Source organism: Delphinapterus leucas, chromosome 1, assembly GCF_059928025.1.
Source record: "Delphinapterus leucas isolate spDelLeu-1000000601 "Yukka" chromosome 1, BTC_Dleu_Yukka2, whole genome shotgun sequence".
NCBI lineage: Eukaryota > Metazoa > Chordata > Mammalia > Artiodactyla > Monodontidae > Delphinapterus > Delphinapterus leucas.
This window is the reverse complement of record NC_143129.1, coordinates 52,668,810-52,687,436: the sequence shown is the minus strand read 5'-3', so window position 1 is coordinate 52,687,436 and position 18,627 is coordinate 52,668,810. Positions and strand designations below refer to the sequence as shown.

The 18,627-nt window shown below is 41.4% G+C and overlaps 1 protein-coding gene across 1 annotated transcript in view; it reads right to left on the bottom strand.

Moving 5' to 3' along the window:
• COLGALT2 (collagen beta(1-O)galactosyltransferase 2) overlaps positions 1-18,627 on the bottom strand; it is a 61,880-nt gene that overhangs the window by 16,059 nt on the left and 27,194 nt on the right. Inside the window, exons 6-7 of the mRNA XM_022593346.2 lie at positions 11,719-11,795; positions 7,786-7,892 (exon numbers count right to left, since the gene is read on the bottom strand). Of these exons, the coding sequence (XP_022449054.1) occupies positions 7,786-7,892; positions 11,719-11,795 (184 nt within the window). The remainder of the gene's footprint in view (positions 1-7,785; positions 7,893-11,718; positions 11,796-18,627) is intronic.

The window sequence follows — 18,627 nt, the reverse complement described above, 5'->3', positions numbered from 1 at the left end:
GAACACAGGGGTGCATATATCTTTGAGTTAGTTTTTAAATTTCCTTTGGATAAATACCCAGAAGTGGAATTGCTGGATCACATGGTAGTCTATTTTTTTTGAAGAACATCTGTTTTCCACAGTGGCTGCACCAATTTATTCCCAACAGTGAACAAGGGTTCCCTTTTCTCCACATCCTTCCCAATACTTGTTATTTCTTGTCTATTTGATAACAGACAGTCCAATAAGTGGGACGGGAGATCTCGTGGTTTTGATTTGCATTTCTCTGATGATGAGTGATGTTGCTCAACTTTTCATGTATCAATACCTGTTGGTTTTCTGTATGTGTTCTTTGGAAAAATCTCTATTCAGATCCTCTTCCCATTTTTAAATCAGATTTTTTTTTTTTGCTGTTGAGTTGTACGAGTTCTTTATATATTTTGAAAGTTAAACCCTTATCAGATATATGACTTGCAAATATTTTCTCCCATTTGGTAGCCTGCCTCTTTATTTTGATGGTTTCCTCTGCTGTGCAGAAGCTTTTTAGTTTGATACAGTCCTACTTGTTTAATTTTTTGTTGTTGTCACCTTTGCTTTTGGTGTCAAATCCAAAAAATCATCACCTAAGCCAGTGTCAAGGAGTTTATTCCCCCCTGTTTTCTTCTAGGAAGTTGGTATTAATATGAACTAGATTGCTATAAATTAAGATGTTAATTGTAATCCTCAGGGCAATCACTGAGAAAATAACTAAAAATATATATAGGAAAAGAAACAAAGGAATTAAAATGTTAAAGTAGAAAATATCTTTTAAACATAAAAGAATGGACATTCTTATGCCTCATAAGAATGGAGGCATAGAGGAACAAATAAGACATAAGATGTATCGAAAACAAATAGAAAACAGCAGGTGTAAATCCTACCTTATCAGTAATCACATTAAATGTGAATGGATTAAACCCTGTAATCAAAGACAGAGCTTAGCAGAATGAGTTTTTAGAAAGACATCCAACTATGTGCTATCTACAAGAGACAGACTTTAGATTCAAAGGCAAATAGGTCTAAAGTAAAAGGATAGAGAAAGATATACCATGTAAACAGCAACCACAAGAGAGCTGGAGGAGCTATACTGCTGTAATATCTGACAAAAAATTTAGACAAAATTACCAAAGGAGAATATTTTATAACGGTAAGAGTCAATCCATCAGGAAGACATAATTATAAATACATATGCATCTTACAATAGACCAAAAACATGAAACAAACTGACATAACTAAAAGGAGAAACAGAAAATTCAAAAATAGTGGGAGACTTTAATGCCCCATTTTCAGTAATGTATAGAACTAGCCAGGAAACAAAACCAATTAGACCTAACATTTATAGAACACTCTACCCAGAAGCAGTAAAATACACATTCTTCAACTGTACGTGTAACATTCTCTAAGACCATGTTAGACCATAAAGACTATACAGACCATAAAGCCTCAGTACACTTAAAACGATGACTGAAATCATATAAAATATGTTCCACAATCATGATGAAATTAAAAATTGATAGGAACTTGGAAAATTCAAATATGTGAAATTAAACAACACACTCCTTAACAGCCAATGAGTTAAAGAAACCACAAAGGAACTGAGAAAATATTTTGAGACAAATCAAAATGAAAACATAGTATACCAAGGCTTACAGGATGCACATAATGCAGTACTTAGAGGGCTAGTTACAGCTACAAATGCCTATGATTTAAAAAAAAAAAATCTCAAATAATCTGCTTTTCCATTTTAAGAAACTAGAAAAAGAGCAAAGTAAACCCAAAGCAAGCAAAAGGAAGGAAACAAAGACTAAAGTGGAAATAAATGAAATAGAGAATAGAAAAATAGAGAAAAAAAGACCAAAAGTTGGTTCTTTGGAAAGAACAAAATTGATAACCCTTTAGCCAAAAAAAAGAGAGTAAACTCAAATTATTAAAATGAAGAAAGAAAGAGGGGGCAATCCCTACTGACCTTATGGAAGTAAAGAGGATAAGAAAATACTATGAACAATTATACACCAACAAATTAGACAGCCTGAATAAAATGGACACATTGCTAGAAAGATACAAACTGACTCAAGAAATAGAAATTCTGAATATACCTATAACAAAGTAAAGAGGTTGAATTAGTAAAAAAAAAAGTCCCACAATACAGTCCAGAACCAGAGAGCTTCACTAAAGAACTCTGCCAAACATTTAAAGAATTAACACAAACTCTTACCAAAAACAGAAGAGGGAGCACCACCCAACTCATTCTATAAAGTATTATCTTGATACCCAAACCAGAAAAAGCCATCACAAGAAGACTACAGACCAATATCCCTTATTACTATAAATAGAAAAATCCTCAAGAAAATACAAGTAAACAGAATCCAGCATCACATAAAAGGCATTATACATCCTGACAAGTGGGATTTATCCCAGAATTGCAAGGTTCATTTAACATGTGAAAAAAAGTCATGTGATGTTTGTCTGTTAATTATTAACAGACAAACATCACATGATCATCTCAATAGACATAAAACTTGACAAAAATCCAACTGTATATGGATTAAATGTTTATATTCCCCCCAAGTTCACATGTTGATGTTATTAGGAGGCGGGGACTTAGGTCATGAGGGTGCAATGCTCATAAATGAGATTAGTGCCCTTATAAGAAGAGCTTGCTTTCTCTCCTCTCTTTGCTGTATGAAGGCACAAGAGGATAGCCACCTACAGACCAGGAAGGGGTCTCTCACTGTAATCCAGCCATGCTGGCACCCTTCTCTGGGACTTCCCCGCCTCTGGAATTTCGAGAAATAAATGTTATCTGAGCCACCTGGTCTATGGTAACTTGTTACAGCTGCCCAAACTAAGATACCAACACCTTTCCATGATAAAAAACACACAACCCAATCAAGGCCATCTGTGAAAACTCCACAGCTAAGATTGTATTTAATGGTGAAAGACTGAATGCTTCTCCCTAATATCAGGAACAAGTCAAGGCTGTCCACTCTTACCACTTCTATCCAACATTGTACTGGAGGATCTAGCCAGGGTAACTTAATTGGGTAAACAAACTAAAACGATATTCAGGTTGGAAAAGAGGAAGTAACACTATCTACATTGGCAGATGACATAGCCTTGTATAGAGAAAATCCAAAGGAATACACACACTGTTGGGCTGCACCTTGAAGGCCTTCAAGCCTCGTAATTGCCTGGTCTCAAGAAAGAGGGAAGAGCCCAGAGACAGAGACAGCAACACCAATGGTTTATTGGCCAGGGGATCTTACAAGTTGAAACGAAAGGTCCTGGAGCAACCCTCCACCGTGTATGGCAGACAACAGGCAAGACACAGCAGCAATCGTTGCTACCTAGGAGAAGAAAGAGGCTACCATTTATAGGGGGGAATTGAGGTCAGGTGGGCCATCAGTTACCAGGGAAACCAGCGGCTGGGGCAGGGGGCAAGTTCCTGATTAAGCCCTATAATTAAGATAATTGGATAGTCATGTGAATGAAGCAGGCACTGGTCAAGCAGAGAATATACATAGAGCAAGAGAACAGCCACCTGGAGTGTCCTGACCATACACTCCACCCCTAAGTACCCTGCACGACCCTTACAGTCTTGGTCTGCCCCTCTTCTGAGATATCCCTGGGCTCAGGTATGCAGAGGTGCACTGCAAACAAGCACCACAAATGCAACACAAACAACAGCAGCTAAGGAGTACCAAGAGTAAGCCAGGGGCTTGGCTCGCAGGACAGGAAGAAGGTGAGAGTCTGCAGTCGTCCCCAACGTAGTCACATTAACGAGGTCAGCTTTCTCTGGCATCTTACTGCAGACCCAGTAATCCGACTCAGTTTGCAGTAAGGCCACTGTTTTTGCCCAGTCCTCAAACAGATTCCCTCCACTGAGGCTAGGGATGGAATGTGATGTTTCAACAGGCACAATACAGGGGAGATTATGACCATTAAGCAAATTATAAGCAGTAACAGCATTCTGAGATCATACCCCCGCCTGTGGTTTTTTGCCTGGCCTGCTGTACCATACAGCCTGTCCACCTTCAGTCCCCGCAGCCCAGCTGATGCTGAATTACAGAGAGACGGTATAACAACAGAGCACAAGAATAATATAATGGTGCCTTTTTCCAGTAGGGCGTCCTGATTAATTACCTTAGTAGTCTCAGGTGGGGCCGGGTAGAAGCTAGGTGAAATCTTTCCAATCCTACTGCCCACAGGGCGGCAAATCCAAACCACCGGGGACTTATCTGCCAGTCCCAGGGCTATTTTATAATGTGTTTCCCTGAGGGTAGGTCCTGTGGAAGGGCAAAAGTGAGTTATTGTCCTGACCGACAGTTGGCAATGGTCCGTTGGTGGTCAACAGCTGAACTTGGATGGTGTTGACTAGTTGCCTCAGGGTTAACATGGCGTAGGCACTGGGATGATAGCTCCTGGGATGTTCAGTTTTAGTTTGTAGGGCTTGAATTAGCCTCCTGGAAACTTGAGAGGGCAAGTTTCCCATCTCAGTTGTTGTTTAAATCGTCCATTTATCCTTTCGATTAGCCTGGCAGCAGTGGGGTTGTAGGGCAGGTGGAAATGCCAGTGTATGTCACTTTTATCAGCCCATTTCTCAACTTCATGGCCGGTAAGGTGGGTTCCTTGGTCTCCATAGATGTCCATGGGGTTCCGGTATGTCGTGCACGGCTGTTCTAGATCCTGCAGAGTGGTTTTTTGTGTTGCTCCAGGACTCCAGTAGGCCTTTTGTAATGTCTTCCACCTGCTGTAACGTTGCAGACTAAACAAAGCGTTTGTATTCACTAGCCATCCCTGTGCAGTCAGATGAGCCATGAGCATGGGGCTGATGTTTCTAAACTGGTCAGAGACTCTGAGATTAACAGGACATCATCGATATAACAGAAGAGAAAGACATCTCTCATGGTGGTCAGTTGCCTCCAGTCTGGGGAAAGGAGCTGCTCTCCATCTGTATCCTGTGGGACAAGGGACCTCTGACCTCGTCCCAATCTTCTTCCTCTCCTCCATCACTCTTGGTAGGATACCATACCTTGGGGTCCCAATTTGACCATCCAGGCTCTCTTGACAGCCCCCATTCATCAAGGACAGCAGCCACAGGGCCCCATGTGCTAGTGGACAGCCACCTCAGGATTACCCCCACAACTTTTCGTTACCTGTCCTTATTTCCCAACACTTTGGTGTTCACAGGAGTTTCCTCAGCCTCCCGGCTAGCTCGACAATCGTTGAACTGCACCCCGTAGGTCTGCAAGCTTTATAATTATTCAGCCTCGAGACTGAAGAAAGAGCCCAGACACAGCCACAGAGACATCAATGGTTTACCGGACAGGGGGATCTTACAGGTCTGAAGCCAACAGTCCTGGAACGTCACTCCACTGTGTACGGCAGACAACAGGTAGGACACCGCAGAAATCTCCGCTACGCCAGGGAGGAGTTTACCATTTATAGGGGGAATTAACATCACGCTTTCTCATCAGTTACCAGGGAAACCAGCAGCTGGGGCAGGGGCAAACATGCAGGCAGTTACTGATTAAGCCCTATAATTAAGGGGATTGGATAGTCATGTGAGTGAAGCAGAGACGGGTAAAGCAGACGTACAAAGAGCAAGAGAAGAGCCATCTTGAATGGCCTGACCATACACACACACACACACACACACACACACTATTAGAACTAATAAATGAGTTCAGCAAGGTTGTAGGATATAAGATCAGTATACAAAAATCAACTGTATTTCTATGCACTTAGCAATTTGCAATCTAAAAATGAAATTAAGGAAACAATTCCACTTACCATAGCATCAAAAAGAGTAAAATACTTAAGAATAAATTTAACAAAATTAATGCAAGACTTGCACGCTAAAAACTACAAAACATCAAAGAATTAAAGCTCTAAATAAATGGAAAGATATCCCATGATCGTGAATCAGAAGACTTCATATTGTTGAGATGGAAATTCTCCCCTCAATTGATCTACAGCTTCAATGCAATTCCTATTAAAATCCAAACAGTCTTTTTTTGTGTGGAAAATGACAAGCTAATGCTAAAATTCATATGGAAATCCAAGGGACCTAAAATAGCCTAAACAATCTTGAAAAACAATAACAAAGTTGAAGGACTCATACTTCCTTGCATAAGAAGCTACTGTGAGGCATAGGGACCGGTGTACACGTCAGTGGAACAGAATTGAGAATCCAGCAATAAACCCTTATATTTAGAGTTAATTATTTTTTGACAAGGTTGCCAAGACAATTCAGTAAAGGAAAAGAATAGTCTTTTAACAAATGGTGCAGTGACTAGATAACCATGTACAGAAGAATGAATTGGACCCCTACCTTACACCATATAAAAAACTAACTCAAAATGTATCAAAGATCTAATGTGTAAGAGATACATATAAAAGATAAAACTATAAAACTCTTAGAAGAAAACACAGAACCAAGTCTTTGTGGCTTTGGATTTGGCAATGGATTCTTAGATACGACACCAAAAGCACAAGCAACAACAAAAATATAAACTGGACTTCATCAAATTAAAAACTTTTGTGTTTCAATGGACACCATCATGAAAGTGAAAAGATGACATAAAATGGGAGAAAATATTTGCAAATTATATATCTGACAAGAGGCTTGTATCCAGAGTATATAAAAAACTCTCACAGTTCAACTAGTTTTCCTTGGTCCGTGTGGCCTATGAAGGAGATTGGGGCTATTAGAGGTATTTGAAACAGTGGTTCCCAAACTCTAGTGCATCCAAGAATAGGGTTGCCAGATTTAGCAAGTAAAACACAGAATGTCCAGTCACATTTATATTTTGGATAAACAGTAATTTTTTAGTATAAATAAGACCCATGCAATGTTTGAGACAAATTTAACTGGGTATCCTGTATTTTATGTGGCAACCTTACCAAAGAATCACCTTGAGACTTCTTAAATGCAGATTCCCTACAGATCATAATTCAGCGGCTCTGGGACTCAGGAAGCTGGCCCTCTTAACCAGCCCCTAGGGACTCTGACATGGGTGTCCAGGCCACACTTTGAGAAACACTGATGAGATTCTCTAAAGGAGTCATAAAAACTTCCACAACAGCTTCTAGTCATACTCCTTAGAGCCATTCATATTCCAAATTCACATAACACGGAATTGCAGGTTTTGCAAATATCTATGCCTTGAAATAACAGTGTCAAATAAAAAAGCAAAGCAAAGCAAAACAGAACAACAACATCAATAACAAAAACCCTTGAAGGAATCTAACTGGGTACCCTATGTGACTTTCCTAACATGTTCCTGGGAAAAGTGATCAGCCCAGGCAGACTGTGGCAAGCATCTCATGCAACAGGAGACACAGACTGTTACGCATTTTTTCCATTTACTTTCTTCAGGTCACCCAAGGTTAGACGCTTTGCTCTAAATCAGGCTCTGAATGCAACTCTGATCGCATTCCTTCCAATGCACTACAGGGCTGGAAACCACCACAACCACTGGAAGAACCCCCAGAGACAGTGGAAAATCACAACCAGTGCAAACCTTCAGCATAATGAAGACCAGAGAGCACTGGATGGTGAGTGGATTTCTGCTCTACTTGGTGAAATTGACATATATAAGCTACTATGAGTCATAAAGTTTTCCCAAAGTAGGCTGCACTGTGAAGACGTGTCTATCTTGCAATGAGTGCAGACTCCTCCCACCAAGACTAAACCTCTGTCAGCGAGGGTGCATCCCCACTCCAACCACATCTGCAAGGGCTCGAGGAAAAACCCCAACTCACTTTCCATCCACAGCCTCGACAATCTTGACTTCAATCTCCTGCTCGTACAGGGTACGTAACATCCGGTCCCGCCTGTCCTTTCTACGCTTCAGGTTTATCATGAAAATCTAATGCAGGAAGAAAACAGGAAAAGAAACACAGATTAGTCAACTCTTTTTCTAGGCTATTTGAAAAGTAAAGTAAATGTAATGAACAAAGTTTTGGAATAAGGATTGGAAAAGACAGGGAAAACTGTGGTGAAGATTTGTTTATATTTCATATCAGGTCAAAAAGTTATTCTTCAGGAGGCCAAAGGTATATCAAACCTAAAACATATGAGATGAAGCGGGTAGGAAGCAGTTTGGCAAATGGTTAGATTTATCAGCAGACCTAAGTTTACTAAGTGTTTGCCTTGGACCAGTTCCTATGCGTCCTATCTCATCTGTAAAACTGAGATAATACTGGTCCTGTCACCTGGGTACAAAATATTAGCTATTCTTATAATTTATATCCACTGTAGAAAAATTTAAAGTCATTCAAAGAATAAGAAAAATCTAGTCTTAACAAATTCCTTTTATTTCCAAAGGTTCCAAATTGAATTACCAAGGTCTTAATTTGAGTAGCTTCTTTACCAGAAGTTTTCAACTCCCTTAGAATTTTTCTGAAAGAAGTAGAGAGAGAAAGGGTCCTGCACTTGGTGGTAGCCCTTTGGGAAAAGGCATCATTTCCACATCACGTGGATCTGAGGGAAACCTTATAGACAGGACACATACTGGTCCATGAAGTCCCAAAACTGTGCATTCAGATTGTCCCACATGAGGACTGGGTCTTCCTGCAGCCCCTCACCTTAGCCCCTAAATTCCCAATGACTGCACTAAACACACACATATCCTGAGGCTACTACAGGGAGTTACACAGATAATGAGGCTGGCCTGATTATTCCCAGATTTAAGGAGCCAAATTAATATCCAAAGTCTCATGAATGTTATTACAGATATCTATGTGCTTTAATAAGGTTCTTTTCTACGAGCAGTAATAAACTCACTTTGTACCTTAAACTAGTCCTGCAAAAGAGGGAGACTTCAGCTACCAGTAAGAAATACTGAATAGCATGGGAAAGGAGAACCCTCCAGGAATAAGCCGGATGACATTGGCTTCATCCTAACGACCCATCTAGATGACTTTGAGGAAGACGTTTAATGTTCCAGGGTCCAGTTCCCTTGTTTGTAAAAAGAGGGAGTTGAACAACCTCATCTCTCAAGACCACTACAGATTAAAATGTCTATGATATGTGGTTTATGGTAAAGTTTGCTTTATGCTGTTTAGAATAAGGAAGAAACTATGTCTTACAAGCAGGCTGGAGTTCAGAGTTTATTGGGGGTTAAGCTGTGGTTCACACAGTCGTTCTGAATGTAATCATCGAGATGCTATATGTTTTACCGAATCAAAAGCTAAATTAACTAAAATTTCAACTCTTCCTTACAAAATATTCTCACTTCTATCCATTTATACAGCTCTGGGCAAAGAACTGATGGAGGAGCAAGATGTCCTCTGAAGAAATCATCCATCTGAATCAGAGCAAAGTGGATTAGGTACGTCATGATTTCATTACCTCCGTTGTTTATCTAACTGGGCAATTATTATTTTTTTGTTTGTTTTTTTAAATCTTTATTGGGGTATAATTGCTTTACAATGGTGTGTTAGTTTCTGCTTTATAACAAAGTGAATCAGTTATACATATACATATGTTCCCATATCTCTTCCTTCTTGCGTCTCCCTCCCTCCCACCCTCCCTATCCCACCCCTCCAGGTGGTCACAAAGCACCGAGCTGATCTCCCTGTGCTATGCGGCTGCTTCCCACTAGCTATCTACCTTACGTTTGGTAGTGTATATATTTCCATGCCTCCCTCTCGCTTTGTCACAGCTCACCCTTCCCCCTCCCCATATCCTCAAGTCCGTTCTCTAGTAGGTCTGTGTCTTTATTCCTGTCTTACCCCTATAACTGGGCAATTATTTTTTAAAAAACAATTTCTGTGGTGACTGTATTTGCCTTGTTACCTGGGATTTTAAAACTTAATGAGTCATGTTCATTTATATTTCATTTTCTTCCTGTTTAGAATCATACTGTGATGGGCCATGTTCCATCTCCCAATTTTAAGGCTATGGAAAGGAATGGGCATTTCCTCATGTGTTCACACGGAGCTACCTGAGGTCACTCCAGGAGAGCAAGACAAAACAAAAAACAAAAAATTAACAGAAGTACAACAGAAAGTCCCCTCAGATCCAAGACCTCTAGTCTGGGAAGACTTTAGTAAACAACAATCCTGCCAGGACAAGTGCAATAAAAATTGCAGCCGTGAAGGAAAAACACAGACGGCTTGCTCATACTTAGTGAATAGTAAACAAACAAAAAGGCACACAGCCAAATGCAGCCCAGACACCACCAACAAGGTCACAGAGTACTGGGAAGGTTGAAAAGGTCCCTGAAAATCCCTTTTTCCACTATCCTATCTCTGTTCCAAACACAGAGATGAGTACCAGGGTTCAGGAGAGTAGAGTCCCCCTATCTGCATCCTTTACAGAGTTGGCCTTTTCCAGAAGGCTTCTAAGAGTGACCCAGTCCTTCTAAATGGAAGAGCAGAGCTAGAAGATCCTGCTTTTGTCCCATAGTATCTGCTCTGATTTGATCCTCGTTGGAATGTGTTTATAAAGGGAAAAATGAACATATGTAAAGACCCTTGAGTTCTTTTACCTGGAGACCTGAGAGCTGGTGAGAGCTGCAGGGAAGGAAAGCTGTAGTAATATGTGGAAGTGGGTTCAGTGCCTGGGTGGTCCAACTTTTCTGCAACCCTGATTGTTTATAAAACTATGTACACTTTAGTCTAATTCTTCTCTACCACACTTAAAATCATCTTGTCTCATCCTGCCCTCTGTGGAAATAGCATAATAGCTGCTAATTCCTTTCTACTTAATATTCATGAAATACTCCTTTCCATTCCTGAAGTCTGCCTGCAAATAAATTTTATAGAATAAATTCCAATTTCCAGTTCCAACAGCAATTTAAGATGGCTGTACTTTGGGGACCTGTATGACATAGTACAGGGGGATAAACAGGGCATTTTCTTTCAATTAATCAGTGGCAATGAGCATGCAGCACAAAGCTTGGCTTATAACATATCCAAAATTCACAGAAAAGTGCTGTCTCGGTTTGTGGATTCCTGAGGCACTGTCCTAGCTTCTAGACCACCAAGCTCCTGAACACTGATCACCAGTTATGTGACATGAGGGACCCAGGAAGGATTCAGTGACTTGGAGTCTCGATTCTGGTCCCACCAAGTATCTGCTGTGCATATTACTAAGACAGGCATCTCTTTATATTTCTGCTTCATTCTTTATACAATTGAAACTTAATAATAAATATGACTCTCAGAGCACTATTATGAAGTTCTTGCCTGCTGAAGGGAGAATTTTAGAATAGGTTTCTTTTTACACTTTTTCTTTGTCCTCTAAACTCTGCCCTCCAGTCTTTTCCCATGGAAAAACAGCGGAGAGAAAATAAAGCAAAGAATGTTCCAGAATGGTTTCCACTTACTCAGAATAAAGTTAAAGTCCTCCAATACCTAAAATATATATCTTCCTTACCTTACCCTTGAAGCTTGATAAAATATGGCAATATCTGCTCTAGAAAATATCACTTTCATGACTAAATAGTAACGTCTTTCTGACTCAATCATTAATTTACTTTTACCATGATGCTCCTTTTTTAAGATAAGTGAACTGAGGCACAACAAAAACTGAGAACCTTTCCCAAGACCTTGGTTTCTTTTCAGCAGCCAAGCTGGTCTGGCTGGCTCCCAGACGTGTGTCAGGCTTGTGTTCTGATACAAACATATAAGCATGATGTACACAGGTGCACAGGCTCACGTGCACATACACACAGACACCTTTCCTACCTCATTGAATCCCATCTTGTCTGGATATTTAGGGACAACTGAGACGAACTGGGAAGGTTCCATTGGAGGATGGTCAACTGGAAGACACGAGAAACACACAGAGTGCTTTGTTAGTGAGAGGCTCAGAGAACAGCATTCCAACCACAGGTCTGACCTCTAGAAACACAGCCTGCATGTTCAGGGCAGGGCAGTTTTCTAGGACTGAGTGGCTATATAAGAACCCCAGATGGTCACAACGATGGTTTTGAGAGCACCTGTTTATAGGCAGACTGCAGTATTTGCTCCATTTCCCTCAAGAGCTATTTTAAGAGCATTTGAAAGGTAGTCTAGGGTAATGATTTAGGGTGAGGGCTCTAAAGTCAGATGACCTGGGTCCAAACTTTGGTCTATGAAGGTCTGGAGCAGATAGGTGACCTCTGTCAGCCTGTTTCTTTGTGTGTAAAATCAGGATAATAAAAGTGTATCTCTTAGAGTGTTATAAAATTTAAATGAGACCTACATGCAAAGCACTAGCCACAGTAGATGAACACGGTAAATGCTCAATAACTCCTAGCTACTACTCACAGTGGCCCATGATGAAAGAGCTCAGAAATAGGCTGGACTTTTTTCTAAAGAATGCTTTTTTTCTATATGTTTAAGATTGTAAAACTCTGGGACTATTTTATTTTAAGATCCCATCCAGGCAGGTTTAGCTACAGGTACTCAAAAGGTCCTTTATTTTAATGCAAACTCACCTCCAAGGCCCAGCCCACATCCCAGAACTTGGTACAGGGCTATCAAGGAAGTTTCCAGATGGGAGGGGTGTTGCATCTCAAGTAATAAAAGTTTTATTTATTTCATACTCTAAAAAAGCTTTCTTTATAAACTATATATTTTAAAGGTTGAAAGTAATATTGACTAAAGAACCTGAGAAGGTCTTGAAAATTTTAGTATTTCACAAACTCAAAGTACTCACTTGGTTTTCCTTGAAGACATAATACAAGGAAAATGTTAAGTGAAAGCTGGTAACTGGGTTGTTTGAAGAACTATAGTTGATGGCCATTGCTACTGTTCACCAGTATCCGTTCCCCTCTATTTCAGGCATATGAGAGGGGCTTTTCCACCTTCAGGTTAGTCATGGCCACATGAGTTGCTGTCACTCAACTCTCCAAACCCTCCTCCCACCCCTGCCCCAGCCCCACCTCAATGATCTTAGCAGCCTATGTTGATATGGAGAAGCCAAAAAATTGAAACAGCCTAGAATGATGTGCCAACATGTGGAGGACAGCTGCCCAGGAAACATACGAGGACCACTGTAGACTTTGCATAACAAGAAATGAGCCATTGTTGTATGAAGCCAACGAGATTTCAGCATTCTTTGATATTCCAGCATAACATCACCTGTCCTGATTGAGATCCTGTCCAAAGGGTATTATTTGTTTAACTTACCCTCCACTGGTATATTAAAGAGAAACCACAACATCCAGTTTCACTTATGACCAAATGATGTGAAACCGTAGAAAGTAGTGAAACAGGTTTCCTAAGCCAAACACAAGAGTTGGTCTTATTATTTCAATCTTGATCCTAACCGTCACATATCTATGAGTACACAGTGTGTGTGTTTCTGTTTCCCTCAGCAACCCAGAATATTTTGGTCCTCCCTGCTCCACCCCACTCCATTAATTTCTTTTAAAATCAACAAATGTTGATTGTGGGGTCACCATGTACAGCGTTAGGTTTTTACGAGAAAAAATCTTAACATACAAACTCCTTCCTGTTCATGTTGTTTAAAGAGCTGTCTGGCCCTCTCTCATCGGGCCTTAGACTTGGGAGGGGGGTATATTTCGGGTTACCCTTTCCACCCTGTTGGTCTCTGTTCGGCACTCACATGGGCTGCCTGGCTTTAACAGTTCAGCCAAAGAGTCTGCTTTTAGCCACTTTGCTTCCATCAAACATGGGTAGTCATTGTGTTCACAGGACAAGTATCCCCCCAAAAGCCACAAGTGGCTGGTCCTGAAAACCACCGTTGAGCAGAAATATGAGACACAGGCCTGGGTTTTGTCGCTGAAGGTAGAGCTAAGCCATAGGGAAAAACAGGAGATGATATTAATTAGACTTAAGAAGCTTACTATGGGGGGAGAAGGGATGCACCTTTGCTGACATCAGACTTGAAGATTAGGTACATCCCAGCTTTTGTTTGGGATCATTTCTGACTCCATCATTCATAATTAATTCAGTTCCTCTTTGAATCCCTCTCCATACATGTCCCTCACTGTACCACCAAGTGGGATGTGCTTCATTGGCTCCAGGATAGTTTCAAGATCTAGGAATAATAATAACTATTGGTATAGAGATCTTACTATTCACTGCACTCCGGGCTACACTCTTGACATATGTAATTACATTTATTTAATCTTCATAACATGTACCACAGGATAGATCTGAGTATCCCTATTTTTACAGATAAGGAAACAAAGACTTAAATAACATGCCCAAGATCACAGAGCTCATAGAGCTGGTATTTGAACCTAGGTCTGACTCCTGCACCTGAACACTTAACCCCCACTCTCCTCTACCCCCAAAGCTAGACCTTGGTAGCCATTAGCATCAAGTTGGCCTTGGGCAACTGGGCTGGGTTCACAGTAGCTCAGTTAAGTAAGTCCTCGCTCCTTTGTTGCTCTTTCTGTGGTCTACACTGGTGCACACCCCATCCAGTGTACAATGTACCAGCCCAGTCATGCCCAGAAATATATTTGAGGGATTGTGCTTGGAGTGAATCCTAACACTTGTCTATAGTTTCTCCTGGACTTCTTCCATGGTGGCAGCCACCACCCTAGCTCAGGTCCTCCCTCACTCACAGGCTTGGGCCATTTTAATATTTTTCAAACACTTGTATGCTCTTCGTCTTGCCTCGTTATAACTGATTATGCACACTGTTGCCAAAATAACCTTCTTCCTTAGGCACAGCTCTAGTCTTGCCCATAACAGTCACACTTGGCACTTAAGTGCTTTACAATTTGTTAACTGATTTCATAATCACCATGTCATTTTATCTTCACTTTTATTTTTTTGGGGGGTGGTGGTATTGTTTGTTTTTATAGATACAGAAATTGAGACCAACCCAGATGTAGTCTTGTCAAGGTCAAATAGTGAGTGATTGGCAGAGCTGGAGCTCAGTTTTAGATCTTCTGACTTCAGATCCAATATTCCTAATGAACTTTACATGACATTCTGTTGCCTCAAAATGTCATTACTGAGAAGAGGTACCTAAGATTTCCCACTGCCTCATGCTCTGATTTGCAAAACCAATCTCCTCATGCCTCACAACCCACTTACTACTATCACCTTTACAAGATCTAGCCTCCTGTCATTCATCTCCCAATTTTCCATACAGCTCCTAATGTACTAAATGAGCAAGTATATGAAGAGTGCTTTTAAAAGTGTTAGCCAGTGCCGCCACGCCAGCTGCCATAGGAGCCACAGCCGGAACTTGGAGAGGTCTTTTCTCCTCACCTGGAGGGAAGTGGAAGTGCCTTGGCTCCAATTTCCCCACTTTTGTACACTGACCATGTATTATATGCCAGAAGTATTACATGGGTCCTGAAGATGTAAACATAGGTAAATAAACATAAAAGACTCATTTCAGACAGGAGGACCTTCAAGATGGCAGAGGAGTAAGACGTGGAGATCACCCTCCTCCCCACAAATACATGAAAAATACATCTACACGTGGAACAACTCCTAGAGAACACCTACTGAATGCTTGCAGAAGACCTCGGACTTCCAAAAAGGCAAGAAACTCCCCACATACCTGGGTAGGGCAAAAGAAAAATGAATAAACAGAGACAAAAGAATAGGGATGGGATCTGCACCTCTAGGAGGGAGCTGTGAAGGAGGAACAGTTTCCACGCACTAGGAAGCCCCTTCACTGGCGGAGATGGGGGGTGGTGGGGGGAAAGCTTCAGAGCCACAGGGGAGAGCATAGCAACAGGGATGCAGAGGGCAAAGCGGAGAGATTCCTGCAGAGGATCAGGGTCGACTGGCACTCACCAGCCCAAGAGGCTTCTCTGCTCACCCGCCGGGACGGGTGTGGGCTGGGAGCTGAGGCTCGGACTTCGGAGGTCAGATCCCAGGGAGAGGACTGGGGTTGGCTGCGTGAACACAGCCTGAAGGGGACTAGTGTGCCACAGCTGGCCAGACGGGAGTCTGGGGAAAAGTATGGAACTGCCTAAGAGGCAAGAGACCATTGTTTCGGGGTGCACGAGGAGAGGGGATTCAGAACACCACCTACACGAGCTCCAGAGATGGGTGCGAGCTGCGGCTATCAGCGCAGACCCCAGAGACTGTCGTGAAATGCTAAGTCTGCTGCTGCAGCCACCAAGAAGCCTGTGTGCAAGCACAGGTCACTATCCACACCTCCCCTCCCAGGAGACTGTGCAGCCCACCACTGCCAGGGTCCCGTGATCCAGGGACAACTTCTCTGGGAAAACACATGGCGTGCCACAGGCTGTTGCAACATCATGCTGGCCTCTGCCGCCGCAGGCTTACCCCACATTCCGTACCCCTCCCTCCCCCCAGCCTGAGTGAGCCAGAGCCCCCTGATCAGCTGCTCCTTCAACCCCATCCTTTCTGAGCGAAGAACAGATGCCCTCAGGCGACCTACATGCAGAGGCAGGGCCAAATCCAAAGCTGAACCCCGGGAGCTGTATGAACAAAGAAGAGAAAGGGAAGCCTCTCCATGCAGCCTCAGGAGCAGTGGATTAAATCTCCACAATCAACTTGATGTACCCTGCATCTGTGGAGTACATGAATAGACAACAAATCACCCCAAAATTGAGGTGGTGGACTTTGGGAGCAACTGTAGACTTGGGGTTTGCTTTCTGCATCAATTTGTTTCTGGTTTTATGTTTATCTTAGTTTAGTATTTAGAGCTTATTATCATTGGTAGATTTATTGATTTAGTTGCTCTCTTCCTTTTTTTAAATATATTTTTTCCTTTTCCTCTTTTTGTGAGTGTGTATGTGTATGCTTCTTTGTGTGATTTTGTCTGTATAGCTTTGCTTTTACCATTTGTCCTAGCATTCTGTCTGTCCAGTTTGGGTTTTTTTTTGTATCATTTTTAGTGCTTGTTATCATTGGTGGATTTGTTTTTTGGTTTGGTTGCTCTCTTCTTTCCATCTATCTTTTTTTTATTATTACATTTTTACTTTTTAATTATAAATAATATTTCTTTTTTATTGTAATGACTTTCTTTTATTTTTTTCTTCTTTCTTTCTTTCTTTTTTTTTCTCCCTTTTCTTCTGAGCCGAGTGGCTGACAGAGTCTTGGTGCTCTGGTTGGGTGTCAGGCCTGAGCCTCTTAGGTGGGAGAGCCAAGTTCAGGACACTGGTCCACCAGAGACCTACCGGCCCCACATAATATCAATCAGAGAGAGCTCTCACAGAGATCTCCATCTCAACGCTAAGATCCAGCTCCACGCAATGACCAGCAAGCTACAGTGCTGGACACCCCATGCCAAACAACTAGCAAGACAGGAACACAACCCCACCCATTAGCAGACAGGCTGCCTAAAATCATAACAAGTTCAGAGCCACCCCAAAGCACACCACTGGATGTGGTACTGCCCACCAGAAGGAAAAGATCCAGACTCATCTGCCAGAACACAGGCACCAGTCTGCTCCATCAGGAAGCGAACACAACCCAATGAACAAACCTTAGCCCTGGGGACAGCCACCAAAAACAACGGGAACTATGAACCTGCAGCCTGTGTAAAGGAGACCCCAAACACAGTAAGTTAAGCAAAATGAGAAGACAGAGAAATACATAGCAGATGAAAGAGCAAGGTAAAAACCCACCAGACCAAACAAATGAAGAGGATATACGCAGTCTACATGAAAAAGAATTCAGAGTAATGATAGTAAAGGTGATCCAAAATCGTGGAAATAGAATGGAGAAAATACAAAAAACATTTAATAAGGACCTAGAGGAACTAAAGAGCAAACAAACAATGGTGAACAACGCAATAAATGAAATTAAAAATTCTCTAGAAGGGATCAATAGCAGAAAACCTGAGGGAGAAGAACAGATAAGTGACCTGGAAGATATAATAGTGGAAATAACTACCACAGAGCAGAATAAAGAAAAAAGAATGAAAAGCATTGAGGATAGTCTCAGAGACCTCTGGGACAACATTAAACACACCAACATTCGATTTACATGGGTCCCAGAAGAAGAAGAGAAAAAGAAAGGGGCTGAGAAAATATTTGAACAGATTATAGTTGAAAACTTCCCTAATATGGAAAAGTAAATAGTCAAGTCCAGGAAGCATAGAGAGTCCCATAGAGGATAAATCCAAGGAGAAACACGCCAAAACACATGTTAATCAAACTATCAAAAATTAAATACAAAAACAAAATATTAAAAGCAGCAAGGGAAAAATAACAAATAACATACAAGGGAATCCCCATAACGTTAACAGCTGATCTTTCAGCAGAAACTCTGCAAGCCAGAAGGGAGTGGCAGGACATATTTAAAGTGATGAAAGGGAAAAACCTACAACCAAGATTACTCTACCTGGCAAGGATCTCATTCAGAGTCAACAGAGTAATTAAAATCTTTACAGACAAGCAAAGGCTAAGAGAATTCAGCACCACCAAACCAGCTTTACAGCAAATGCTAAAGGAACTTCTCTAGGCAGGAAACACAAGAGAAGGAAAAGACCTACAATAACAAACCTAAAACAATTAAGAAAATGGTAATAGAAACATTCATATTGATAACTACCTTAACTGTAAATGGATTAAATGCTCCAACCAAAAGACATAGATTGGCTGAATGGATACAAAAACAAGACATGTATATATGCTGTCTATAAGAGACCCACTTCAGACCTATGGACACATTCAGACTGAAAGTGAGGGGTTGGAAAAA